Source organism: Gopherus flavomarginatus, chromosome 1 (genome assembly GCF_025201925.1).
Source record: "Gopherus flavomarginatus isolate rGopFla2 chromosome 1, rGopFla2.mat.asm, whole genome shotgun sequence".
NCBI classification, from domain to species: Eukaryota; Metazoa; Chordata; order Testudines; family Testudinidae; genus Gopherus; species Gopherus flavomarginatus.
In genome coordinates this window covers 41,726,917-41,753,515 of record NC_066617.1, presented here as the reverse complement: position 1 = coordinate 41,753,515, position 26,599 = coordinate 41,726,917, and the positions used below count along the sequence as shown (strand labels likewise).

The 26,599-nt window shown below is 38.6% G+C and overlaps 1 protein-coding gene across 3 annotated transcripts in view; it reads left to right on the top strand.

Moving 5' to 3' along the window:
• MAPK12 (mitogen-activated protein kinase 12) overlaps positions 1 to 26,599 on the top strand; it is an 80,312-nt gene that overhangs the window by 43,172 nt on the left and 10,541 nt on the right. For all 3 annotated transcript variants that reach the window (XM_050936340.1, XM_050936339.1, XM_050936341.1), the window contains exons 4-8: positions 2,513 to 2,624; positions 10,508 to 10,537; positions 14,008 to 14,055; positions 21,382 to 21,496; positions 23,962 to 24,033. In XM_050936340.1, coding sequence (XP_050792297.1) covers positions 2,513 to 2,624; positions 10,508 to 10,537; positions 14,008 to 14,055; positions 21,382 to 21,496; positions 23,962 to 24,033 — 377 coding nt within the window. The remainder of the gene's footprint in view (positions 1 to 2,512; positions 2,625 to 10,507; positions 10,538 to 14,007; positions 14,056 to 21,381; positions 21,497 to 23,961; positions 24,034 to 26,599) is intronic.

Here is a 26,599-nt window from a genome sequence, read left to right as displayed (position 1 = left end):
TTGGTGATCACTTTCTAGGGTTGCCCGGTGTCCAGTTTTTGACCAGAACGCCCGGTTGAAAGTGGACCCTGGCAGCTCCGGTCGGCACCACCAACCGGGCTGTTAAAAATCCAGTTGGTGGCACAGCAGTGGACTGGGGCTAAGGCAGGCTTCCTACGTGCCTCGGCTCTGTGTGTCTCCCGGAAGCAGCAGCTAGATCCTTGCAGCCCCTAGGCTCAAGGAGGCTCCATGCCCTGCCCCCACCCAAGTGCCAGATCCGCAACTCCCATTGGCTGGGAACCGTGACCAATGGGAGCTGCGGGAGCAGTGCCTCTGGGCTCGAGGGCAGCTCTTGGTGCCGAGGAACCTCCCTGGTTGCCCATGTGTCTAGACTCTGGGGTCCCAGGGACTCCCAACCCCTTTCCCCAGCCCAGAGTCCCCTCCCACACCCAAACTCCCTCCCGGAGCCTGCCCCTGTACCCCCCCACCCTAGTCATAAGCCCCTTCCTGCACCCCAAACCCCTCATCCCCGGCCCTATCCCAGAGTCCACACCCCCAGCTGGAGCCCTCACACCTCCCCCCCACCCCAACTCCCTGTTCCAGCCCAGTGAAAGTGAGTGAGGGTGGGGGGATGGAGCAAGCAGGGGGTGGGACCTCAGAGAAGGGATGGGGCATAAGTGTGGCCTCTGGAAGGGGCGGGACATGGGGCGGGGCCAGAGAGTTCAGGTTTGTGCTATTAGAAAGTTGGCAACCCTACCCCTTTCACATAGCAACCACCCTTATAAATTAAAAACTTCTTTATATATTTTTAATATTATTTATAAATGCTGGAGGTGAAACAGAGCTTGAGGATGGAGGCTGACGCTCGTGACCCCTCACACAATAACATTGCGAACCCCTGAGGGGTCACGACCCCTAGTTTGAGAACCTCTGGATCAGTGCTTCTGAATCCCTTCAGCATGTTTGAATATCTCTAATAATAATTAGTAATTAATGACAAAAATGTCATTAGTAAATCCTCTAGATTTTTTCCTTAAACCCTATATTTTTGCTAGAATATTCACTAAGTTCTTTCTAGCTCACTTCAAATATTCATGGCCTTGCGATAATTGACTTTGATAAGATTGTGGAAAAAATAATTTGTCCATCTATGCTTTCATTGTTCAGGAACACCAATATATTTGAGATTAAAATCTATTGTCCAGGTCATCCACTTTATCAGTGAGCCATGTTTTTTCATGTGCCATAAATATACTGATAGAGAGCAGAGAGACTTCATTCTCTGCTCCTCCACTTATCTTCTGTTTCTCCACATTGTACTTGAATTAAATTACTTAAACTTTGCACCAAAGGAAGTTTGAGGGAGTTAGGTGCTTAATCCCATTGAAAGGGATTTGGGAGCCTCATTTTTTTAGGCTCTTTTGATAATTCCAGCCAAAGTTCTTTGGAACTACCTTATTGTCCCTTTTCGCTGTGATTTACCATTCAATGTCTGTTGCTCTTTCTTTAATTTGAGAATAAATTTTTCTGTTTTTCTCTTAATGACATTGATGCTGTGTGGCAAACCTCAGTTATTGTAAAACTAAACATAAAATATTGAAACTTCATAGATTTTAAACAAAGAAAAACCCTTTAAGACAAATTGGTGAAATATTTATAGCTCAGACAACAACCAAGTGTATTTTCACACATCATAACTGAGTCTAGTTTTCATTATATGCAGGTGCAGCCTTAAGGTTTGATCCTTAAACTGCTGGAAGTGTATTTGGCTATATTAGTTGCTATAGGCTTGTCCTCCTGTCAGAGTTGGACATTAGGCTAGATTCTGAATTGTGATCTTACTGAAGGCCCTCAGAAACATGAGGTCCCAAACTGTCCCATTCTTAAGGTTAGGCCTGAAATATCTACTTGACATACAGCAATAGTTCTCAGCCTTTTCCATACCTGGACTCCCTTCCCATTTAGAAATGTGGGAAGTGCAGGGTGGTCACGACCCCCTGATACTTTTTCATGACCTCCAGGTTGAGAAATCATGCCTTACAGTAATACCCTCTTCTGACTTGGTCAGATCTTGTTCCTGTCACTTTGACTGAGGTATGTAGTTGACCTTGTTATGTATAGTACCCACTGGTTTGCATAACTCATGATAGTTCTTCTAAGGTAAACAATGTGTAAATTATAGAGCTTTTTATCTAGTTATCTTTTAAGCACAGAAAGATCTTCCATGGGCTCTTTTATCTTGTTCAGAATTTGTCATTTCCTATTAATTGACAACTCCCTATAACCAGTGATTGAGTTACTCAGTACCTGCTTCAAGCAATCATAACTGATAAAAATAAAGCATGGAAGTCATATTATTTTTAATAGAAATTATTTGGTCCTAGAGGTATTTAATTAAATGGGAGATCAAATTAACCAGTAGCTTAACTAAATGGTAAGAACTGTAATTTCTAATTATCATTGAGATGTAATGTACGGGTATGTTTCACTTTGACAAACTTGATGGAGTTATTTTGTACTCCATTTTCTGTAGCTACCTAGTCATGCCATTTATGGGAACAGACTTGAGTAAGATAATGAAGCATGAGAAACTAACTGAAGATCGAATCCAGTTCCTGGTCTATCAGATGTTAAAAGGCCTAAAGGTTTGCCATTTTTATTACTTTCTTACTTTCACAAGTTAATTTTTTTCTCAGAAAATTGGTTTAGAGAGCTGCATACATTTTGCAATGTTTGAAAGCTGAGCAAAATTTAATCTCCCTATAGACATTGTGAGCTCTGGAATTCCCCACAATGGATGTGTTTCTTGATGGTGAATATTTGCTTATATTTTTTCAAAAATCATGTGTGGGGGTTGGAGTGTGAGTCCCTTGTCCTGATGGTCTGATTTTCTAGTCGCAAATATATTTGATCCACGAAGACTCTCTTGTAGGCCATCAACACTTTTATTTTAACAAGCCAGAAAAGTCACTACTGTGATTTTAGTCCATCCTCCTCCAGCAGTTGATTGTGCTGCTTCTTTGGCACACCTAGCCTCCTCTAGCTGAGGTAATTAGAAACCAGGGGTGAAATCCTAGCCCTGCGGAAGACAATGGCACTCATTTCAGTGGAGCTAGGATTTGATCCCAAGCTAAGAATCAAACTTGGATTTCAAATACGACAGTGCAGAGCACCAGGTTACATGGTCAGTTTTACAAGTCTCCTATTTGCTAATCTGCAGATTTTTCAAAGTCAGTTTAAAGTGCTGTGGTTAAGAGAACAGTGCTTTCCCCCTGCTGTATCTACTGGAGATGTGACATCAGATGTGATGCGTTTCCAGTTTTTGCTTTCATGTTAGTTCTGTTTATTTTAATTAACTATCTCTGGGGATCGCCTTTCATGCTCATATTACCTGTGCTTATTGTAAATTTGTTTTAACCTCTTTTTGATAAGATGAACAGAGACCTTTAGGCATCCCAGAGTAAAGATCTGTCCTTGTGAGGTGCTGAACTTCCTTGACTCCCGCTAGAGTTAATGAGAGTTGAGATTCCTCAGCATCTTACAGAATTGTGCCCCAATTCAGCAAGGCACTAAAGCACATGCCTTGCTTTAAGCACATGACTCATCCTACTGATGTCAGTGGGATTCCTCACAGGTTTAATTACCTTGACTAATCAGGGTTCTAACATTACCTGTGAAATTCTAAAATATATTTCCATCTCGTAACGTTTTATGTAGCCTTTCTCAATAGATCTGAAGGATCTCTGAAGTCTACTAGCATGAGGTGGTGGGGTGGCTTGGTGTAGAGAAAAAACATGCTAACACACTCTGTGGATTTTTAGTGACAAATTAGTGTGTAGTGTGGCTGAGAGAAGCTAGAACATCTTCAAAACTCTCTCATCCCTCCACCCCACAAAAGAAGTCAGCCATCTGTAAAGAAAAAATTGTAAATGATGGGGGATGGAAGATGCTGGAAAAGTATCCATTGAAACAGCATCACTTTTCAATGATTTTTGGGAGCATAGTTTGATACTATCTCAGAGTTTGATATTTTTATTTCATAATAGACTTATTCATAAATTTTAAGGCTAGAAAGGACCATTGTGATCATCTAGTCTGACCTCCTGCATAATACAGGATACAGAATTTCACTGTTTCGTATATTAAGCCCATATCTTAACATTGAGCTAAAGCATTTTTTAAAAAGAGAAATCTAATTTTGATTTAAAGAGCTCAAGTGTTGAAGAAATCTCCACATCCCTAGGTAAGTTGTTCCAATGGTTAATTACTCTCACTGTTTAAAAAATTCCATCTTGTTTCTAGCCTGAATTTATCTAACTTCAGCTTCCAATCATTGTATCTTGTTATACATTTGTTTGATAGATTATAGAGCCTTCTGCTATCAGAAATATTCTTCTCATATGTACTGTCTTTTAATAATGATACTGTTTATAAATGACTGTGGATCACCCCCATGTTTCTGAATGATTCCTATAAATGGAAGATTAGAATCTGTCTCATTCTATATTAGGAATGCAAATGAAAACGTTGACTCTAACTTTTAAATTACAGTGTGTGTTGTTTTGGTTTTTAAGTATGTTGTTTATTTTTTGTTGTTTCCTTCTAGTAAAAGCTGTGCATCCAAAAAGAGAGAGCTTCCTTATAAAAGATGCTGTATTCTGTCCTTAATAACACGCTATGCTTCAACAACAATTTTAGCATACAGTTGAGATTTAATTGCTGAAAGTGCCTTGACCTACTTTGGCAGGCTGAAACCTGTCTTTTCCACAGTGACAGCCATTTCTGTAGAATTGAATTCCCTTCACCCTGGGAGACAAACTCTATGCACTTTGCCATGGAATAGCAGAATTTTGAATTAGATGTATATTTTTGGCAATTCCTTTCTCTGTGAATGTTTGTTCTTTAAGGTCTGGATCCTGCAATTTACGACACACAAGAAGAGCCTTGCACTCATGCAGAGTTTCACTGAAGTTAATATGGGTGGAGTGGATCCCCCTGTGCTTTGTAAACTGCAGAATCAAGCCTTAAATGATCCAGGCATATCATGTCTGATCAGATTCTAACCAGTTTTTCTTTCTAATTTACATTGGACCTTTCAAACATTTGAAGCCAAAAGAACAGGACACATTGGGCCTGGATACTCTGGTGATTGTTGCCTAGGAGTGCTGTTTTCACCTCCCATCTGACCTCACTCCACTACTTCATACATTTACCCCTTTGTGTCTGTACTGTTTCTTCTGTCTCCAGATTTAGTGTATATATTTTTATCTTGTCCCTCATTTATTCATTTGTCCCTGGCTCCAAGTAAAAAGTTTTGTGCTCAAGGGTTTCATGAATGTTAAAAGACCAGCCTGAGTTGACAGTAGTGGGGTAGATGGGATCTTCAGGAGAAAAAAAATCAATTCTGAATTTCCAACTGTAGGGCTTGATTTACCTTTTTAGGATATCTTCACAAGGAAAAGGGCTAGAAACCTACTGTGAAAAAAAATACATAGATTAGCCCTGACATATTTAGGCCCCTACAATCATAGAGCCACCCACAGAAGTAGGCTTTGTGAGCCCCAAAGGATGTGTCTGTCTCTGCTAATCAGAAGCACTGCATTCATAGGAAGCTGGAGAAGCAGGTGTGAAGAGCTGATGTATGAAGCACTCAAAGCAGTACACTGGGTAAAGAGGAAATAGGAGGAAGCTCCGTAGGTGACCCAAAATCCCAGGGTTTGGAGAAACCTGGGCATTCCAGTTCCAGCAAATCTTGCAGAGATGCTGAGATAATCCTAGTAAATCAGTATAGCTCGATACCCTAATCTTACTGTGTCTTTCAATAGAAATGATTCCCTTAACTATTTGCAAAACTGCTTTCCATCTGGAGGAGTGCATCTCTAGTAACCTCAGCATTATCAGCAAAAATGTACGGCTTTATTCAATCCATTAATTTTTGATGTTTTAGTCCTTTCATATTGTGAATCAGACATTCAACAATAATCTTTACTACTTCACCTGTCATCCATGTCACTATACTTTGGATCTTTTCCCTGCGATAATTCACTCTGAGCAAGCACTGTGTCTAGCTGGGAAAGTCTCTAAGGAACTTAACTAAAAGCAGGAACATTGCAGTGCTGTTTGTCTGAGTGATGCTCCCACAGCACCAGCCCTTGTTACGTTAGACTCAACTTGGTGCTATTAGACTGTGGTTTTCATGAGTACTAAATTCAGTCATTCCCTTTTTTTCCCCTTAAAAATATTCACTTGATTTCACTTTTCAAACTCCCTTGCCATATCTTCCTCTATTGGTTATACTCTAAAATGCTCCAAGGAGTTGGTCCAAAAAACATTGAAGTCAATGGGAAGATTCATATTATATTTTGTGTGCACCAAGAACACTTATTATCAGGTGACTGATGATGAAGAGTTTACCAACAGGGTGCAGTAACTCACTGAACTGAATTTGCATAGGGTACCAAAATTTGCCTTTTAGCCATTCCCAAGTTTCCTGTACTAAAATCAATTTGTTCATCCTAATCAGAGAAATAAGACCAGTTGTTAAGATGAAATGGTGACAATGTTGTGAGGGAAATGACTGACATGGTCTAAATCTCACTGCTAATAGATACTTTTGTGAGAGAATGGGTAAAAATCCATAATAGGAGAGTGCAAAATCCCATTTTAGAGAGAATCTCTGTCAAAATGAAAATATTCTGAACTAAGCTGGAGTAGTTTCCTCAATATTGGGGTACACTGCAATATAGATTCAAATATCTTGATTTACAAAAAAACAAACATTTATGAAAGAAACCTGGCATCAGAAATGAAGTGCTAAATAATTTGGTCTCACCATCTCTCTATTAAGAAGAGTGTTCAGTAAACATGTAAATTATATCCAACGTGTTTAAATGAGTTGTTTTTTCCTCCTTTACATTTCTAACACTCATTCCTAGGTATGGTGGGGGAGAGACCATTAGCAAAAGTAGGATGTTTAAGGAAAACTATTCTCTTCCCTGAAGGTGGCTGAGGCCCATTTTTACTAAAGTTCCCAAGGCTGAAATTCTTTTACAATTCCTGTTTCTAGATCCTGCATTCTTGTGCAAAAGTCCCTAGGCCTACTGTTTACTTCCCAACTATGTACAGTTTTGCACTCTGTCTTAGCATCTGAAGTATTAGGGGATTCAGTGAGAAGACATTAAGAAACAATTTGGAATGTTTGGTCATTGTGACATACTTGTTGCTCAAAAATAAAACTGGCCATTGGTGGAAAATGTCTACCCTTTCCTTGTTATCAGTCTTTGCTGGGAGACTGACTTCTAACAAATACTTTCCATAGGAATTCTCTCAAGACTCTCTATCCAAGTGACAGGACTTCCCCTTGTTTAAGCAGTCTTCTCTCATCCTGATACACTTCACCCTTCCATCCATGAAATAAATAGCACGTAATAGTTTCCAGGCTCCTCCAGTCAGTGGTAGAAGTAGTACTACAGGCTATGTTCCATGGCACCAACATCTTCTCTCTACAATAGTCAGTTCTTTGGAAGGGAGTATAGGAGGTTGTTTTTCATTCCCTAGTGATGATGCTGGAACTGTCTGGTCTGCAGGCCATTCACAAATGGAACTGATCCTCCAGCTGAAAATGTCCAGTATATGAGTCCCTCTCCCAGGCCTACTCACTTATTGTGGCACTTCTTGTTATGACTCGTCTTGCACCCTCTGCTCATATTATGTCAAAACAAGAAACTATTTTATAATTGCATCAGCTAAGGGTGGTATAGGAGAACATAAAGCCAAAGGCAGACAGATATGGCCCAACATGAAAGCAGCACTAGGAATACAAAGATGGGGCTTGTAAACTCACTGCTGTAAGCAGTTCAAGAGCAGGCTGGCTTTCAAAACAAGTTATGTCAGGTGAGAGAGAGGGAACCTCTGTGTAATGTGGAAGGATGAGTTATTTAGTCTTTGCAATGGGCAGAGAGGAAATGGACTCTGAACAGCATTGCTTTAAAATTGTATGTGTAGCTGCATGGGAAACTTGTGTTCTTGCTGTACGACACTGGGCCTGATCTTCAAGTAGGGGTACAGGTCACTGGATTCCAGTACTGACACTTAGATTTCATACATGGAAAAGAAAAAATAAATAAATTTTTGTCTATGAAGGTTTGTTTCCCCTTGCACTAAATGCAATAATAGTAGCTAACTATATGATCTTAATTTCTAGATCCTTAAATGATCTGATGTATCCATTGAAATACAACAAAGGGAAAGAATATCACAAAACCAATACATGCATGGGAGGCATTTCATCCTTGTCATATTATTCCAGTTTTTAAGCAGTGTAAACCTTGAAATAGTAGTTCCTGTGCTGGTCTGTTTCCTGTAAAAAAGATCTAAAACTAAAATACACAATATGTCTGCTGAGGAAGATGGCTAGGACACCAATTAGGTTTGCCAATTTTGATTGGACCTATTCCTGGAGGTTTCATCACATGATATAATCATTAATTAAAGATTAATATTTAATTCCTGGAGATTCCAGGACAACCCTAACACCCATCTGTGACTCTCCTTTCTTCTTGTAACTGTAGGGCTTATGGCTTAACTTCATGGTTCTTTTTGGGGGTGGATAGAGGCAGGATTTGTGGAGGCTGCCCAGAAGGCAAGGAGTTCATTTGCCTGAGCTCTGTACCAAGTTCGAAGCTCCTCTGCACTCCTAGTACACCAAGCTGATAGGTGGGCCTTACTGTCACTTCCTGCCACTTAGGTTCCAATTATGATCCATCCCTGATTGGTTGTTTAGTGTTCGTAAAGCACTGCATATGGACATAACTGCTACTAATGCACCCATTATAAGTTTGTTGCAGAATCTCTGCACAAAATGGAATTTTCTGTTTAAAATTTATACCAGCAGAATATTCATCAGTAACTGCTCTGCTCTCTATGGAGATTTTGTGGACTGTTGGAATCATTAACCCAGCTGGGAGAGTCAGAGGTGGAACCAGGCAGAACCATTCTTCTAAAGTGTTAGGATGAAGGCGGGTATTTGCCTTCTGGTGGTTTTGTTTAGAAGTTGAAGTGGTTTACAAATCTAGAAAAGTCCCTTATCTGAGTAAAACTGCTATGCTCCTGAGCATTTAAACTAATACTACAAATCCAAACAACACAGAGATTTTCATTTAACTCCCAAATGGTTCTATAGTGATCTTAGAGAATCTATTGTCATGCTCTGACATATTTCAAAGATGTGACACAATAGCAGATAGCACACTATTCCAAGTGGACTGTCAAAACTGGTCTAATTCAAATTGCTACTAATAACAAAAAAGCAAACATTACACACATCTCAGTCTGGCTTTTGCATCTTTCTGGTTGCCCCTTTGAGGAACCAAAGTTATTAGATATAATAGTAATGTAACAACAATATTCTCTCTCTTATTTACCAAACTGTCTATGGAACTACAGAAGGTCCTAGTAACTGGAATGTACACATTGGCATGTCCCTATCAGAACATAGCCAGTGCTGCTCAGTATGGTATAAACATCAGTTTCTCTAAAACTTAGTCCTTCGACATCCATTATGTTGAGTTATGTGTGTCTTGAAAACTTGAGCATCCTCACACAGAGCCCTGGAAAGAGGATGAAAATATTCCAACAAGGTAAAATGTGTTTTTAAGATTACTTTCAGGTTTGTTTGCATTCAGGCCTTTATTCTGGAAAGGATACCTATTCAGGAAGGGTGCTTACGCACATGCTTAAAGCTGAGTATCTGTTTTCCTAAAGTTAAACCTGTGCTTAAATCTGATGACTGCAGTCGTGCAGCACATGCTTTCCTCAATCTAAGGTTTACCAGAGGTATCTGAACCTAATTTGTGATTGTGGCAGTTTAAATTTCTGTTGTAGCTAGCTCAGGAATTTAAGTAAAGAATAGGATTTATTTTAATCCATATATTTCACAACTCAATTTCAGGATAATTTTATTTTTCTAACAATACCGGAGAGTTTCTGGACACAGAAATGATTTATGAGGAAATTAAAAGTGAGGAAACATGGTGACCTGATTCAATATCAATATTCAAATAGAGCTACAGAAATGATTATAGGTTGAAAAAAGCAGCAGCTTTATACCTGAGACTTTCTTTAGAAAGTAAAAATAATCTTATACCTTAAATTTAGTTTTAGGAGTCCAGTGTGACCTTCTCTGAAATCATTCTCTAATCTCTCTGGCAGGAAATCCATAGGGTGAATGAATTGCAATTGTGTCATAAAATGAATACACTTGTATTTTTTTCTTTGAATATTTGATGTAAACCTGATTATCACCTGCCTCTAACATTGTGATCTCCCTTTACTTTTCTAGTTGGCATCTAATGATATTTCAATTTTTTTATATGACAACACATTTGATTGACTCATTGTTTTCTGAAAAGTGTATTATTAATTTCAAATCACTTTAGCACCATATAAGGCTACTTTTTCAGCAGAACTGAAATAATAATTTATTGAGAGTTCAGCAAGTGTCAATTAACAGATCTTTTTGTTTTCACAGTATATCCATTCAGCAGGCATAATTCACAGGGTAAGTGAAAACAGTATTAAAAATACTTGTGTTTTTTTATTCGTATTCTGTAGACAATGTTTGTGTGCATGTATGTCCATAGATATAGTTATCACACCATTCTTGACTTAATTAATTTTGGCTGGATGTTTTTTAATTGATATGGCCCCCACAGAGGGGATTTCAGAACAGCCAGTGACTAAACTGGAACTGGTTGAAAATTTTCCCTCAAAAAAATTGGATTTTAGACTAAATAAAAATTTGCATGAAAAGGGTGTTTTTTAAAAAAATTAATTGAAAAACAGCACATAAAAACTGAAAAATTTTCAGCCACAATGCAAAAGTCAGAAATTTCCACTGAATATTTTGACAAGAATATTTTTCATCAAAATTTTGTGGACTCAAATAAAACTGGCCTTTCTGATTCCTTTTGAAAATCCCACGAACGCACTCACGAAATCAGTGTGAGAATGTTGAAATGACAACATTTTGGGTTGCCTGCCCTTGTACTTGCAAACTTCACCATTCCTCCACAAAGACTTGGCTGTCGTACCTTAACCAACAGAAGAAAACAGTCCTTTGTAGTACCATACCAGGAGCATCATAAAAAATTTACTTCACCCATGTGGCTTCAATTTGACTGTTGGAAATTATATCAGTCATCACAAACCCAACATGATGTAACACTTCAGTAAGTGTGAGTGTTAGCTCCCAAAGGTGTTGTAGTCATAGTCTAAGCTTGACAGACAGCTTTTTCTAAATTTCCCCTGCTGACTAATCATCTTTCAATTCCATTGTAGAGCCTCTGCAACTGGAAGTGTCCCTTCTCTCTCTCCAAGGCCCCTATGATGTAAATAGTCCACATCCCCTGCTCTTTTTTTTTTTTCTTCATCCATTCTTGGGATGGACAATTGGAAAGTTGTGCAGAAATTTTCTACAAGCATCTTGTTTTATGGTGTAGTTGACATAAATCTGCAAGAGTTGTGGGGATATTCTGCTCAGATTTTCTCCCTAAATCTGGAATCTCTACAGATCATTAATCTTGTATAATAAAATTTAAGGGTCTGAGTTTTTCAGATTGTTTGAGTATCCTCCCCTATCTATAGTCTCAAAGTCTAGCAGCAGTTAAATGGAGAAGGATACTGATGTTGCTATGAGGCTGTGGGGAGATCAAGACTTGCCCCTTTCTTGTTGGCATTTTTTTAATGTAACTAGTAACAGCCTCCATTCAAGCAAGTCAAATTAACAGGAAATCTCTTTTTATCCAAACTTTGCCTAAGACAGGAGAGCATGTTCTGGCTAAGGAAGGGTGTGATCATAAAATCTTGTTTATTTCCTTTAATACTCAAGAGCATTCCAGGTGGGTAAACAATCTGCTTAGGTGCATACTGATATATATTAACAATTTGCTTATGTGTTATAGCTCTTCCCTCACCCTAGGTCTACCTTGTCTATTTAGATTGTAATTTCTTCAGACCGTCTACTCCTCTCTGGTTGTACAGTGCCTAGCACAATGGGGCTCTGTTCTTGGTTGGCCCTTGGGCACTGCCGTAATAAACACGATTAATATTAATGGCCTTTTCATTGAAGACTTCTTCCAAGAACACATATGTGGCTTAACAGCAGTGACAGAAAGCTATTTAATTTCAGTTGAGTTTATGTGAATCCCTTACTTAACGATGTTGGTTTTTAAATAGTCCCAATTAGGCTTTAATGTCCAGACTAATTACTTTAATGAGGCATGTAGGGTAATTCTCTTTTTTTGTAGTCAAACAGTAGCAATAAACTTTTCATCAAGACTGTGTTAATAGAACAGAATTTCATTCCATAAGAAAAAATTGCAGAAAGGCCCCACGTATCTCCAGATTTTTACAATGTCATAGTTGTGCTCCCTATTTTGTGCACTGGTCTTGATTATAATGTAGAATACATCTGTTGCTGTTTCGAGTGATTATACCAAAAGAATACTTCTGTCATAGTTCAGGACAACTGCACCTATATTCCCCCTCCATGGTCCACCAAGGGCATATATTCTTAAGCTTCCAGCTCCCCATTCATCACCGCTCTTGGGTAGAGACCACGTCTCACTCTCTCTTGACCAGGATTCTTCAGGCTGCACAGTTCTCTGTCTACTCTGAGTTCCCCAGCAAGCCAGACTGCCTATAAAAGCCTGCCTCTGCACTTTGCTTTCTCCTCAGAAGCTGTGAACAGTTGTAATTTCCACCATTATAAGTCACCATACAATTTTTCCTAGCAAGCTTTTTTAGTCTTATCTGAAAGCATTACAGAGAAAACATATTAAAAACAACAAAAGAATCCACACACATGCTAATAAGTAGGGCCCTACCAAATTCACGGTCCATTTTGGTCAATTTCACGGTCATAGGATATAAAAAATATTAAATGTCATGATTTCAGATATTTAAATCTGAAATTTCATGGTGTTGTAACTGTAGGGGTCCTGACCCAAAAGAGGACTTGTGGGGGTGGAGTCTCAAGGTTATTGTAGGGGGACTGTGGTATTGTCACCCTTACTTCTGTGCCGCTACCAGCTGCAGCACAGAAGTAAGGATGCCATGGTATTGTATGGCCACCCTTACTCTGTGCTACTGCCTTCAGAGCTGGGACCACAGCCAGCAGCTGCCACCGCTCTCTGGCCACCCAGCTCTCAAGGCAGCAGTGCGGAAGTACAGGTAGCATGGTATGGTATGGTATTGCCTCCCTTCTGCACTGCTGCTGGCAGGGTGCTGCTTTCAGAGCTGGGCGCCTGACCAGCAGCCACTGCTCTCTGGCACCCAGCTCTGAACACGGTGCAGAAGTAAGGCAATACTGCAGCCCCCACCTACAATACCCTTGTGACCCCCCACCGGACCCCCAGTTTGAGAAATGCTGGTCTCCCCCATGAAATCTGTAGAGTAGGGTAAGAGTACACAAAAGACCAGATTTCACGGTCCGTGAGGCGTTTTTCACAGCTGGGAATTTGGTAGGGCCCTATTAATAAGCTTACCAGAGATCACCCCAACTGCAGCAAAGACTTTGGTACATGGTCTATCTTTCAAACTCCACCGGGGTTTGTCTATGGTTACAAGTTCATAACAGCTTTTACTCAGAACAAGCAACTCCGGGAATGTCTGTTTCCCCTTTATATAGCTTGAGCCTTTTGATCTTCAGATTCTGGGAATAGGTAATCAGCAGATAATAGTTCTCTTCTCAGAAGGTTGGGGCCAGAGTTGGGAATTTGCATTCATCTCCTCATCGGTATTTTCTAGGAAACCCACTTACATTTGTTTGTCCCAGAAGTTCTTTCTTGTCTGGCACATTGTTTAAAATAGTACTTTTGAAGCTTATAACATTCAATAAGGTTTTTCAATGCTACTGCAAGAAATTGCCCTACTTTAACAATTTCCTTCACACAACGCAAGTGTTTTTATTTATAAAGTGTATTTTTCTTTTTGTTGTAAAAGTCCATCTCAAACTTGATATATTTACAGGATCTAAAGCCTGGAAATTTAGCAGTAAATGAAGACTGTGAATTGAAGGTAGGAAAGAGTTCTTGAAGTATGCAGTTGCATTTGTTACAAACACACTACATAGGAGAACATGGGTGAAACCAAGTCAATGACAGAACTCCTGTTGGCTTCAGTTGGGCTAGGATTTTACCCTGTGGCTTTTGAAGAGCCATGGAGATATGGGAATTACCAGGAAAATGAGGTGAGGCAGGACCAAATGTGGTCCCAGGACGTTAGCAGGAGGAAGAACCAAATGTGGTACCAGTCTTCCAAAAGAAGAGTGGTTCTGAATACTGTTGTCCCATATGTCTGACTTCAATCCGTACTAAAATAATGGAACTTATTTTTGGGGGGGGGGGGGGGGGGGCCGGCGGGAGAGGAAACCTGAACATCAAAAGCCTAATCATCTCATTGGGTGTATCTACACAACTCTGAGTGTTTGCAAGCAGCTGATTGGATGATTGACCTCCGAGAGGATTATGGAACCAAGCAAGTAGCACAATTTCTAGAGGAAAAACTTTGCCAAATACACTCAATTGCTGCTTTTTAAAAAAAATAGAATTCAGTGGATGTTATCTGTATGGATTTTTGTGAATCATTCAGTAGTGTCATATAAAATCCTGCTTTTTAAATTACATCACATTCGCTTGAATATGAGCAATGTCAGGTGGTTTGAAATTGGCCAAAGGATTGTTGTTTCTAAAAAACCGTGACAAAACAGCAAAGTATCAAATTCAATATCAATCAAAATCAATATTAGTTGCAATCTTATTTAACATCTTCCTTCAAAAAGCTTCGGCGGATAAGGAAATTCAACTATGATACTAAGTATTGGTAATGAGTTCACATAACAATTGGATGTGCAGAGGATAACTGTTAGGTGAGCAAGCCTATGGCACGGGTCATAATAATGACAGCACAACCACAAGTTATTGCTGAGATCAACACCCGGGAATTCCCTACAGCGTTGGAGGAGGGGTGGCAAAGCCTACTGTAAAAATTGAAATTGGCTGCGTTAGAGTGGATATAAGAAGAAGACTGTTTATACACAGGCCTGTGGTTTGCAGAGTGGATTGCTGTAAGGGTGTATGTTCCCTCATAATTGTATTAACTATAATAATCAGTGTAGGTATGTATGCAGTGTTGTTGTCGCCCTATTAGACAAGGTGAGTGTGGTAATATCTTTTATTGGACCAACTTCTGTTGGTGAGAAAGACAAGCTTTTCAAGCTTACAAAGAGCTCTACTTCAGGTCTAGGTATGTGTAATACATAAACTGTGATGAATAGCTACTTATTTTGTCATGTAGTCACTCAGCTAACAAACTGACTTTTCCCAAAAGAGTTAATGTCCATGTTGCCAAAAGGCAGCTAGTGTGTAAGGGCATTGCTGTGATACCCTTTCTCATGTTGAATACCATTTTACACCAGACCTAGTCCCATCCACTTCAGTACAGTGCTATTCAACATGAGTGAGGATATCAGAATCTGGCCCTAAATTTACACATCAGAAATGAGGCTCTTGTTTCTTTTAAAAAGACACTGAAACTGGGAGAGCCAGTGACAATGCTAAATGCATGCTGTAAAGTTTCCTAACAGCAGTACTGGCTCTAGTTGGTTTCCAGAATAGCTTGTGTCCTTTAATTGGACAGTTGGTAATTTTTTTGTTAATTAGGGGCAAGTATTTAAGATCTTCTAAGCATAGGTGTCGACTCTGTGGGTGCTCCAGGACTGGAGCTCCCGGGCTGGAGCTCCCATGGGAAAAAAATAGTGGATGCTCAGCACCCACCAGTGGCCCGATTGATCAGTTCCTTCCCCTCCCCCCAGCACCTCATACCTCCACAGATCAGCTGTTCAGCGGCATGCAGGAGGTGCGGGGGGGGGGGAGGGGAGGAGTGAGGGCAGGGCATGCTCGAGGAGGAGGCGGAAGGGGGCAGAAAGAGAAGGGCAAGGGTGCAGAGGGGGGGGGGAAGGGGTGGAGTGGGGTAGGAGCTAGGGCAGAGCAGAGTCAGGCACCCCCAGGGAAATTAGGAAGTCAGCGCTTCTGCTTCTAAGACATTTATACATGGAAAGAGGTATGAGATGTTTCTTCTGTTCAATTGTCCCAGCCTATGAGTCTGCCCTAAGCAGATTCCTGTTGAACTGTTGTGCAAATAGGCGTTGGCATCTGCAAGCTTTGCTTTAGATCATTAAGCTGAAATACTGAATCTGATTTTATCACTCTGCTTCTGTTCTGTCTTGGGAATCTTCCAATCCATCGGTGTGTTAGAGCATAATATTTATTCTCCAGAAATAATTATGCAAAATACACAATATGTATTTGTTTAATTGTAGTGGAGAGTTTGTTATGAAAAAGCAAATAAATCTTTATTAAATGTGATTTATACATGTCTCGGTCAGCTTATTATAAGACTTCTGGTTATATCCCTTATAGGAGGCCAGTAGATTCAGACTGCTCCCAGCTGCCACTTCACCTGGAATGGTTCCCTTAGAACGTGTGCTAACTATTTATGCTAAATTATCTGTTTTTATTTACTATTCGGCTGTGACACTCTTAGTACCTTTCCCAGACCTGAAGAAGAGCTCTGTATAGCTCAAAAGCTTGTCTCTCTCACCAATGGAAGTTGGTCAAATAAAAGATATTACCTCACATGCCTTGTCTTTCTAATGAATTAAAAGGTATTCTCTCCCCAAGGTTTCCAGTCTTATTTATTTTGTGGAAATTGTTTCTATGTGAGCTATCTTATTGGAGGGGTTGCCGAAGTTATAAACATCACCCTCATAAAAGGCTAGTAAGTGATTCAACAATTAAACTCAAAAACTGTGCATAGTCAATCATTCAAAAATCAGGAAGTACAAAAGCAGTATTGTCAACACCAAGCATTCACAAATCATAAGTCAGGCTTCAAAAAATTATGAGATTGGATTATAAATAATGAAAATTTTAAACAATAATAAATTTGGGATTTGGGATGGGTTTTTTTCCCCTCTCTCTTTCTCTTTCTCTCGGTATTTGAGCCTTTTGGTTACACATGGGACAAAAAGTTGTTCAAATTCTCCCCTAGTTGCATGACTCCTGGACTGGGACTTTAAGAAAACCATTCAGCAGCACAAGATTCATGATAAAATTGGAAGAGTTGGCACACTGAAAAGTTAAGTTTTAGTGCACAACTTTAACGCGCCATACCTGCACCAAGGCACTGTAATTAGAGTTGGTTGGGAATCTGTCGAAAAAACATTTTTGTTGGAAAATGCTGGTTCAGCAAAATCAAATCTTTTTCATGTGAAAGGGTCAAAACTTGTATTGAGCAGGTTTTTTAGGTCCAGGACAGAATTTCTGCTCAAAGTGAGAGAGAGAGAGAGAGAGAGAGAGACAGAGAGACCCATCCTAAAGTAGCAAATTCCCAGTGGTTAGGGCAAAGAAACTGTAGGAGAGAGTTAAAGTAGGAGCTTTTGTCTCCCACATGCCAGGTGAATGCCGTAACCATAGGGATACTGGCTATTCATGGGTAGGTGTCATTTTGTTACAAAACAAAAAATTCAAAAGGTCTCGGTTTTCTTCCAATGTGAAATGGAAAAGATTTTGAAATACTGAAAATGTGTGCAGGATGGGAAACCATTTCCTGCCCAGCTCTCAATATAATATAGGCTCCCTCCAATTCTCTGGAGCCTTAAGTCTGCTAATAAAGCAGATTTAACCTGGTGGATCCAGCCACTGCAGATTCCCCTTGTTAAAGGGATACTATAACCTTAGATAAACGAGTATTAAGATAAATCAGGGGTTGGCAATCTTTCAGAAGTGCTGTGCCGAGTCTTCATTTATTCACTCTAATTTAAGGTTTTGCGTGCTAGTAATACATTTGAATGTTTTTAGAAGGTCTCTTTCTATAAGTCTATAATATATAACTAAACTATTGTTGTATGTAAAGTAAATAAGGTTTTTAAAATCTTTAAGAAGCTTCATTTAAAATTAAATTAAAATGCAGAGCCCCCCCGAACCAGTGGCCAGGACCTGGACAGCGTGAGTGCCACTGAAAATCAGCTTGTGTGCCGCCTTTGGCACAAGTGCCATAGGTTGCGTACCCCTGAGATAAATTAAGATCATATAAAGACATTTACTGACTTTCAAGTACTTAACTTTGCTTAATGTTGCAGTAATTTCTAAAGTTTATTTTATAAAAATGGAGAAAGAAATATGCAAGGCTGGTAATTATCAGGCATCAGTTGTGAAAAGACACCTGGTACCTGTAAACAGCAGGGAGCAATCTATAAAAGGTAGACTAGTCTGTGTAAGAAATGCAGGTGAAGGGCCTGATTCTTGTCTCATTTATGCCAGTGTAACTCCATTGACTTCAGTGGAGTTATAATGCCTCTGTCCAGAATTGGGGAAATTTGGTTCCAAACAGGCTGTAATCTCATCACTACAATACCTGCAGCTTTAAAAACTTAACAACCTCTGCCACCTTCCCTGGGAGTGAAACATTTTGCAGAGCTTGCAAGGTGCACAAGTTCACTGTTCACTAACATACAGAATTAATAAACTCCACTGCTTTTATGAGCATAATTTGAAAGCCTCTTTCTCCACAGCTAGTGGGCCTGTAGGGTATAGCTGTTCTCTTAACTGTGCACCACATCCATCTTTAAATCCCCAGCTAAGAGCTTAGCATAACTTTCTAAAGCACATGCTCGGTCATGCATTTTCAAAGTCATCAAACTTATTTTTTTCCCCCTACACTTTTAACAAAATGCATACTGGACATTAAGGCCTGTTTATAGACTGTCTTTGAAGTGTCAAAGTTCAGTTGTGTTTTGTTATTAAGGTGAGAAGCTGGAGTTTTATATATTTATTTATGTGTTTATTTTTGTAGTGGGGAGATATGTTTTCCACCATCCTATTCTTAACTTTAAAGTAGCTAAAGCAATTGTGCCCAAAGTTGTTCAAAAAATCACTTTCCACTATGGTAAATTCCAGGCCAAAAGGTTAAATGTTTAGGTCAAGAATGTATGAAAATAGCCGCTTGATATGGAAATTGTAGTGCAACCTTAACTGTGATAGTCTTAGCCATTATAATTAGAAATCTGTTCATAAGAATGAATAAACATTAACTCTGTACAAAAGCAAATGAAAATCCTAAAAAGGCTGCATGACTACAGCTGGGCAAATAATGGATTTTTTTGTTTGCTGACATTCCAAAACTTCTTTTTTAAATTCCATTTTGAATTGAACCAAAACCAATTTTTTAAACATTTTCAGTAAATTGAAAAGTAGGAGGGGGATATTTCAAGTTAAGCCAAATGGGGTGGGGTTTTTTTTTAGATTTTGACCATTTTAATTTTTTTTAAATGTTTTAATAAAATTAACAAAAATGCTTAAACAGAAGGTTATTTCAAAGTGAAAAATTGAAACATTCCACTTAAAAATGTCAAAACAAAATGGTTGTTTGTGGGGGGAGGGAAGCTATTTTTTCTTACCAGAACAATTTGGCAAAACTGACACAAATTTGTGAAATATTTCTGTGTTACTGTATCTGCATTTTTTGTCTACCCCTCAAAAAAAAAAAAAAGTGTGAAACATTTTGCCCAACCCTATGCATAACATATGTTACTAACTATTTTTGTAATTGTTAGCTACCTTTACTAAATAAATACACCAATATTTGCAATATATTGAAATTGTTTCTAGCGCTCAGTGAAACCACAGATCTTAGTCTGGCAAATCAAAAAAAACTGTATAAAGTAATAATAAATTTAATGTAAATGATACAGACCATAGAAATGTTGCATTTCTTTTCTTTGGTGTCTTGTGAAGATCTAGTGGAGAACATTGTTATAGGATGTCTGGATGCTTCATTTAAAAGTATATCTTGCTATCCTGTTTCAGAAGATATTTATTTGCCTTGTATCCAGTATTTAAATGAGAAAGTTTATGGGTGATGTAGTACAAAATAGGGATTAAGTGCCATTGAGCAAGGTGGAAATTATTGCTAAACATAGCAGATCTCTCTTTCCACTGTGCATCCCATTTCTGTTTTAAATGTAGTTGGCACCTCAGCTGATATGAAATATGGAAATTATGTTAATGTGATGCAGTGAGAATAAAGCCATAATACTTACATTTTACATCCTGCATCCATGAATAACAACCCAATATAATTTTCCTTTTTCATTAGTGCCAGGAGAGTGATGATACTATTTTATTGAATAGTGAAGTATTTTAAATGGTTGAATTATGGTCCACATGCTACAAATACTGTGTCCTTTTGCAGCATCAATGAGTGTTTGTAATATAAATCTCTGTCCATAAGGCATCCATGCAGTCTGGTAAGCATGGAAATTTTAGCTGTTATTTCATTAGTAGATCTACATATTCAAGCATGCATTATGTTTTTTAAATCTTCCCTGCCATAGACTGTCCATTCAGTTCTATTTTTCAACAAGCCAGTGGATGGGTACATTTTTGCCATAAATCTATTAATTCACTTCATCCAGGAGGCTCACTTTTCTGGTTAGTAATTTCTCACTGCTGGCTATGAGCCTGTTCACTGCTGGCCTCTTGCTTTAACTGGTCCTGCTGCTAGTCCTCTGATTTGGACCATTTTGTAGAAGTTGGCCCAGGCTTGTACTTGTATTTTCAAGTGGTTGCCACTGGAAATGGCTAGCTGTACAGATAAATATCCAAGAGGCTGCAATAATAGTTTAATGAATAAGTAAGTTTAATCATATATAACTTTATAATTCTGAATGTATCACCTGTGGGCCTTGAACTCCTTAAAAGGCCCTTCAGAAGAGGAAGAGAGAGGAAGGTTGGTTAAAGCAGTAGCCTGAGACTCGGGAGACTTAGGTTCAGTTCCCTGCCCTGGCTTGCCTCAGACTTCATCTGTGACCTTGGACAAGTGTCTCTCTGCCTCTGTTTCCCATCTGTAGAATGGAGATAATAGTACTTCCCTACCTCATAAGGGTGCTATTAGAATGAATACATTAAAGATTGTGTGGCACTCAGCTGCGACAAGAATGGGGGCCATATAAGTAAGGAAGCAATCTACCTTAGGTAATCCTGGAAAGGTTTGATGGTGATTCCTTGGACAGGGAGTTTTGTTAGTAGAATGAAATATTTGACCAATATTTTAATAAAATTAATTAAAGAATTTACTGTTTCCTTCACTATATTTACAAAGGTCAGCAGCTCCATTTTTGTTAAAGTATCATAAATGGGAGAGAGAAGCATTCTGAAACGTAACTTGTATGCTGTTTCTTTCAAAATTTTACATTGCAGCAAGAAAACATCTATGTGAAATGTTCACTTTTTCTATTGTCTCCAATTGGAATGTCTCTGCATTCATTTTGTTCTTCCAATCTAGATTCTGGATTTTGGGCTGGCAAGGCATACAGATAGTGAAATGACAGGCTACGTGGTTACTCGATGGTACAGAGCCCCAGAGGTTATACTTAATTGGATGCATTATACTCAAACAGGTAATGTGTATGTGTGGGTGCTAAGATCAAGATCCTTGCTCTGAATAGTCTTAGCAGTTCCCACGTATGCACTGAATTAAATAATATATGACCATATCTTTGTTCCTCAGAGAAAAATGAAAAATGGTGGTGAGAATATGTGAAAATTAGGGGTGTTGATTAATTGCAGTTAACTCACACGATTAACTCAAAAATTAATCGTCATTTAAAAAATTAATTGCGATTAATCGCACTGTTAAACAACAGAATACCAATTGAAATTTATTAAATATTTTTGGATGTTTTTCTGTTTTCAAATATATCGATTTCTGTTACAACACAGAATACAAAGTGTATAGTGCTAACTTTGTATTATTTTGATTACGAATATTTGCACTGTAAAAATGATAAAAGAAACAATATTTTTCAATTCACCTCATACAAGTACTGTAGTGCAATCTCTTTATCATGAAAGTGCAACTTACAAATGTAGGGTTTTTTGTTACATAACTGCACTCAAAAACAAAACAATGTAAAACTTTAGAACCTACAAGTCCACACTCAGTCCTACTTCCTGTTCAGCCAGTCACGAAGAGAAACAAGTTTATTTACATTTACGGGAGATAATGCTGCCCACTTCTTAATTACAATGTCACCTAAAAGTGAGAACAGGCATTCACATAACACTGTTGTAGCAGGCATCACAAGATATTTATGTGCCATATATGCTAAAGATTCCTATGCCTCTTCATGCTTTGGTCATCGTTCCAGAGGACGTGCTTCCATGCTGATGACGCTTGTTCAAAAAATAATGCATTAATTAAATTTGTGACTGTATTCCTTGAGGGAGAATTGTATGTCTCCTGCTCTGCATTCTGCTATATATTTCATGTTGTTATAGCAGTCTCGGGTGATGACCCCAGTACATGTTGTTTGTTTTAAGAACATTTTCACTGCAAATTTGTCAAAATGTAAACAAGATACCAATGTGAAAATTCTAAAGATAACTACAGCACTCAACCCAAGATTTAAGAATCTGAAGTGCCTTCCAAATCTGTGAGAGGCTAGGTGTGGAGCATGCTTTCAGAAGTCTTAAAAGAGCAACATTCTGATGTGGGAACAACAGCACCGAAACCACCAAAAAAGAAAATCAACCTTCTGCTGGTGGCATCTGACTCAGGACGAAAATGAATATGTGTCGCCTCGCACTGCTTTGGCTCGTTATTGAGCAGAACCAGTCATTAGCATGGACACATGTCCTCTAGAATGGTGGTTGAAGCATCAAGGGATATACGATTTGAGGACTTCAGTAACTCAGACATAGGTTAGGGGCTTGTTACAGGAGTGGGTGGGTGAGATTCTGTGGCCTGCATTATGCAGGATGATCATAATGGTTCCTTCTGACCTTAAAGTCTATGAGTCTATGAATCTTTAGCGCATCTGCAATATAAATATCTTGCGAGGTCGACTACAACAGTACCATGCAAATGTCTGTTCTCACTTTCAGGTGACATTGTAAAGAAGAAGCAGGCAGCATTATCTTCTGCAAATGTAAACAAATTTGTTTGTCTGAGTGATTGGCTGCACAAGAAGTAGGACTGATTGGACTTGTAGGCTCTGAAGTTTTACATTGTTTTATTTTTGAATGCAGGGGTTTTTCTACATAATTCTACATTTGTAAGTTCAACTTTCATGATAAAAAGATTGCACTACAGTAATTGTATTAGGTGAATTGAAAAATACTCTGTTTTTTACAGTGTAAATATTTGTAAAAAAAAATAAATATAAAGTGAGCACTGTACACTTTGTATTTTGTGTTGTAATTGAAATCAATATATTTGAAAATGTAGAAGACATCAAAAAATATTTAAACAAATTGTATTCTATTATTGTTTAATAGTGCAATTAATCATGATTAATTTTTTTAATCGCTTGACAGCCCTAGTGAAAATGTAAAACAGTAATGTAATTAAGAGCAAGTTCCCTGCGGTTAAAAAATTTCGGTAATCCTTTCTTGTTGTCAATTTTCAGAAATTAAACTCCAGTGTAGAGAGAGAAAAAGGCAGTCTGGGTTTGGACACAGGTGGTAGCGAGCTCTACCCTTGCTACATGCTGTAATCCTTCTGCATGTATCCTAACTCTAAATGGAAGGGCAAACCATTCGGCAAAGAAGGAGTACTAAAGAAGCATGAAGGTAGCTGTAGTCCCTTCCTAAATGACTGGAAGAATTACTTCCTGTATGCATCAGCTTGGTATTGAGGAGCTACCCTCTCCAGTGTCCTGGTCATGAACACCAGTTACATTATTGCAGCTTGCTTTTGGTAGACATTTATTTTCTGTATAAAGGATCAACTATATTAATATGCTTCTTTAAAGAAGTATAACTGAAACTTTATTTTAACCATACATTTGTGAGGGGATTTAAAAATATAATTCAGCAACTTAATGTTACTGATTTTTCTTTATGTTTATTTTTTTTATTTCAGTTGACATTTGGTCAGTGGGCTGTATTATGGCAGAAATGATAACAGGGAGGCCACTGTTCAAAGGAAATGATCGTATCCTTTCATGATGAATTCCTGGCAGAAAGATATGAAAAGCGTGTCAGTATTTGTGTGTCACAATAAGGTGGTTTCATAGAGATTTAAAACAATGGTCAATTAATTCTCTCCCCTGTAAAATTTCACCTTCTTTTAAATCCTGGGCAAATTACTGGGTGTTTGTGCCATAGTTTACCCATCTGTAAATTAGACTAATATTACTGAGCTGCTTCACTACAAAGATATAAGCATTGAATCATTAATGTTACAAAGCACTCTCGGATTCTCAGGTGGGAGGTTCTATGCAAAATCTTCAATAACAGGCACCCTGGTTCAGGAGTGTGCACACAGACCTGGTGTTGTGTCAACACTCAACCTTATGGGTACATACAGAGCCCAGTTTACATATGGGCCTCAGGTTTGGGGCGCACATTTCTCAAGATTTTATCCAGAATTGTTAGGATCTGGTTAGGAAGGTTCTCCATATTTAAAATAGAGTCGTATCATTCATTGCTGAGAACTTAAAACTTAAGTCAACTTAAAAAAATTAAAAATCCCACTTCAGTATAGACATTTTTGACCTACTATTGTTACAAGTAACTCTTAAAATTAATATTGCTGAACAGGAATTAGAGGGAAAATTGTCTACTTTTTTTCTGTTTTGTTTATTTGAGAGGGCTTGTGTATAACCAGTTTCACTCCTTCCCTTGGATATGTATTCATTAAGGCCCGGGTTCTGCCAGCAGTTACCATACATGCTTAAAGTTAAGCATAAGATTTTGGGGCTTTAATATGTTTCTAGTTTGCTTCTTTGTGTCTTATTGTCCCTTTATTATGTGAGAAAAACACTTCAAAATAGAAGAATGGAGATTGCAAAACCACAAAAATGAGACGAGGGGACTAGTGCAGCTGCAGTATCTGAAACCATTTTTAACACAATTTTTTAAATTAATTACGTTCAAGTATGCGTCCCTTGTTAACAACAAAATACAAAAATATCTTTTCCTACTGGCTTATGGGCAGCAGTTAACTAACCAGTATTATTGCTTGGGCTGTGCTGGCCTTGAGGATACTTATGTAACGTTTATGCATACACAAGGAAAAAAGTGAGTCACAATTTCAAGCTGCACCAGAAATTCAGGAGTGGGAAAACCAGTATTTTAATAATCTTAGGAGATGAATATTGCAGACGGTATTGGATGAAGTTCTACAGCTTATGTTATGCAGGAAGTCAGACTAGTTAATCATAATGGTCCCTTCTGACCTTAAAATCTGTGAACCTATGTTAGCTGTTGCAAGGAGAACACAATCTCATTCTAGTCCTTTTCAGGTAAGCAAAGCAAGAAATATAATTTTTAGTTCTTTTGTTTTAGTTCCATAAATAAATTCTGTTGCAAATTTTATATCAAATCATTTTTTAACATCATTTGTAAAAGCTATTCAGTTTCATCCATCATCTCCCTCTGACTCTACAGGCATTTGAATGTGTGATCATGTATTTGGAGCTCTGCAAAATCAATAGGCAAAGAGGAGCAACACCAGACAAGGGCTGCTTTCTATGGCATCAGCCCCTGGGAACCTGCTGGAATCCCTGGAAAAGATAATGCTTGTGCTGAGTAAGCTATACTTCCTTAGGAAACATAAGGTCAGGGACTACTTGCCTTATCCCACCCAGGTTGTCTCAGGAAATCTCGGTTTGGAATGGAGCAAGGGGCGGGGGGGAATGACTTTTAAAAAGCTGCAATAACATTTTGTGGAATATTTGTCAAAATTTCAAATTTTCAAAATAGTTCAACCAGCTGCCGTCAGGAAGCTACCTATGATGATAATCAGCTGGTCACCTCAGCTTCGAGGATGATGTCAACAATCATAGTTTGTACTAATGGGTCTTTGTGTGACTCCATACACCAATTCAGGAAAAACAACATTTACCACACTGGCCACAGAACTATTTGCCTAATTGTGTTGATTGAGCTGCACATTGTTTTTGTGTCTGGCACTGTGCTTCCAGCTGCTCCCATGATTCTTCTCAAAGTCGTGGCCACCCACCCTTATGATGTGGCACCATGCAGTATGATCAGTCGCTGGTTGCTCAAAGGGCGAGTAAGAAATGTTCATTTTGCACAGTTTTTGTTTCAGTGTCTTTGAAGAGTTTCATCTGCCCTCCATGCTTACAATTGCCGAAGCTTAATTCAGAGTATAAGATTTGTTTTGATAGATGGGTCTCAGGCATTTGAATTACATGGCCTGCCTATCTCAATTGAATGCGGATCACATGAGCCTTGATGCCAAGTGAACTAGCTTTCACCAGGACTTCGGTGTTGGAAACTCAGTCCTGCCATGTCATGTACAGCAATCACCATAGGTGTTGCAAATGGAAATTGTCAAGCTTTTTAATGTGTCATCAATAACAGGTCCATGTTTCACACTCATAGAGCAATGTCATGAGGACAACAGCATTATAGACTTTGATTTTTGTCTGTTGACAGATTCCAGGTTGCTTTCAGATTTGGTGATAGAGGCGATCATATGTAGTGCTGGCTGACTTAATTTGCACAGCCACTTCATGGTTGACTATAGCTTT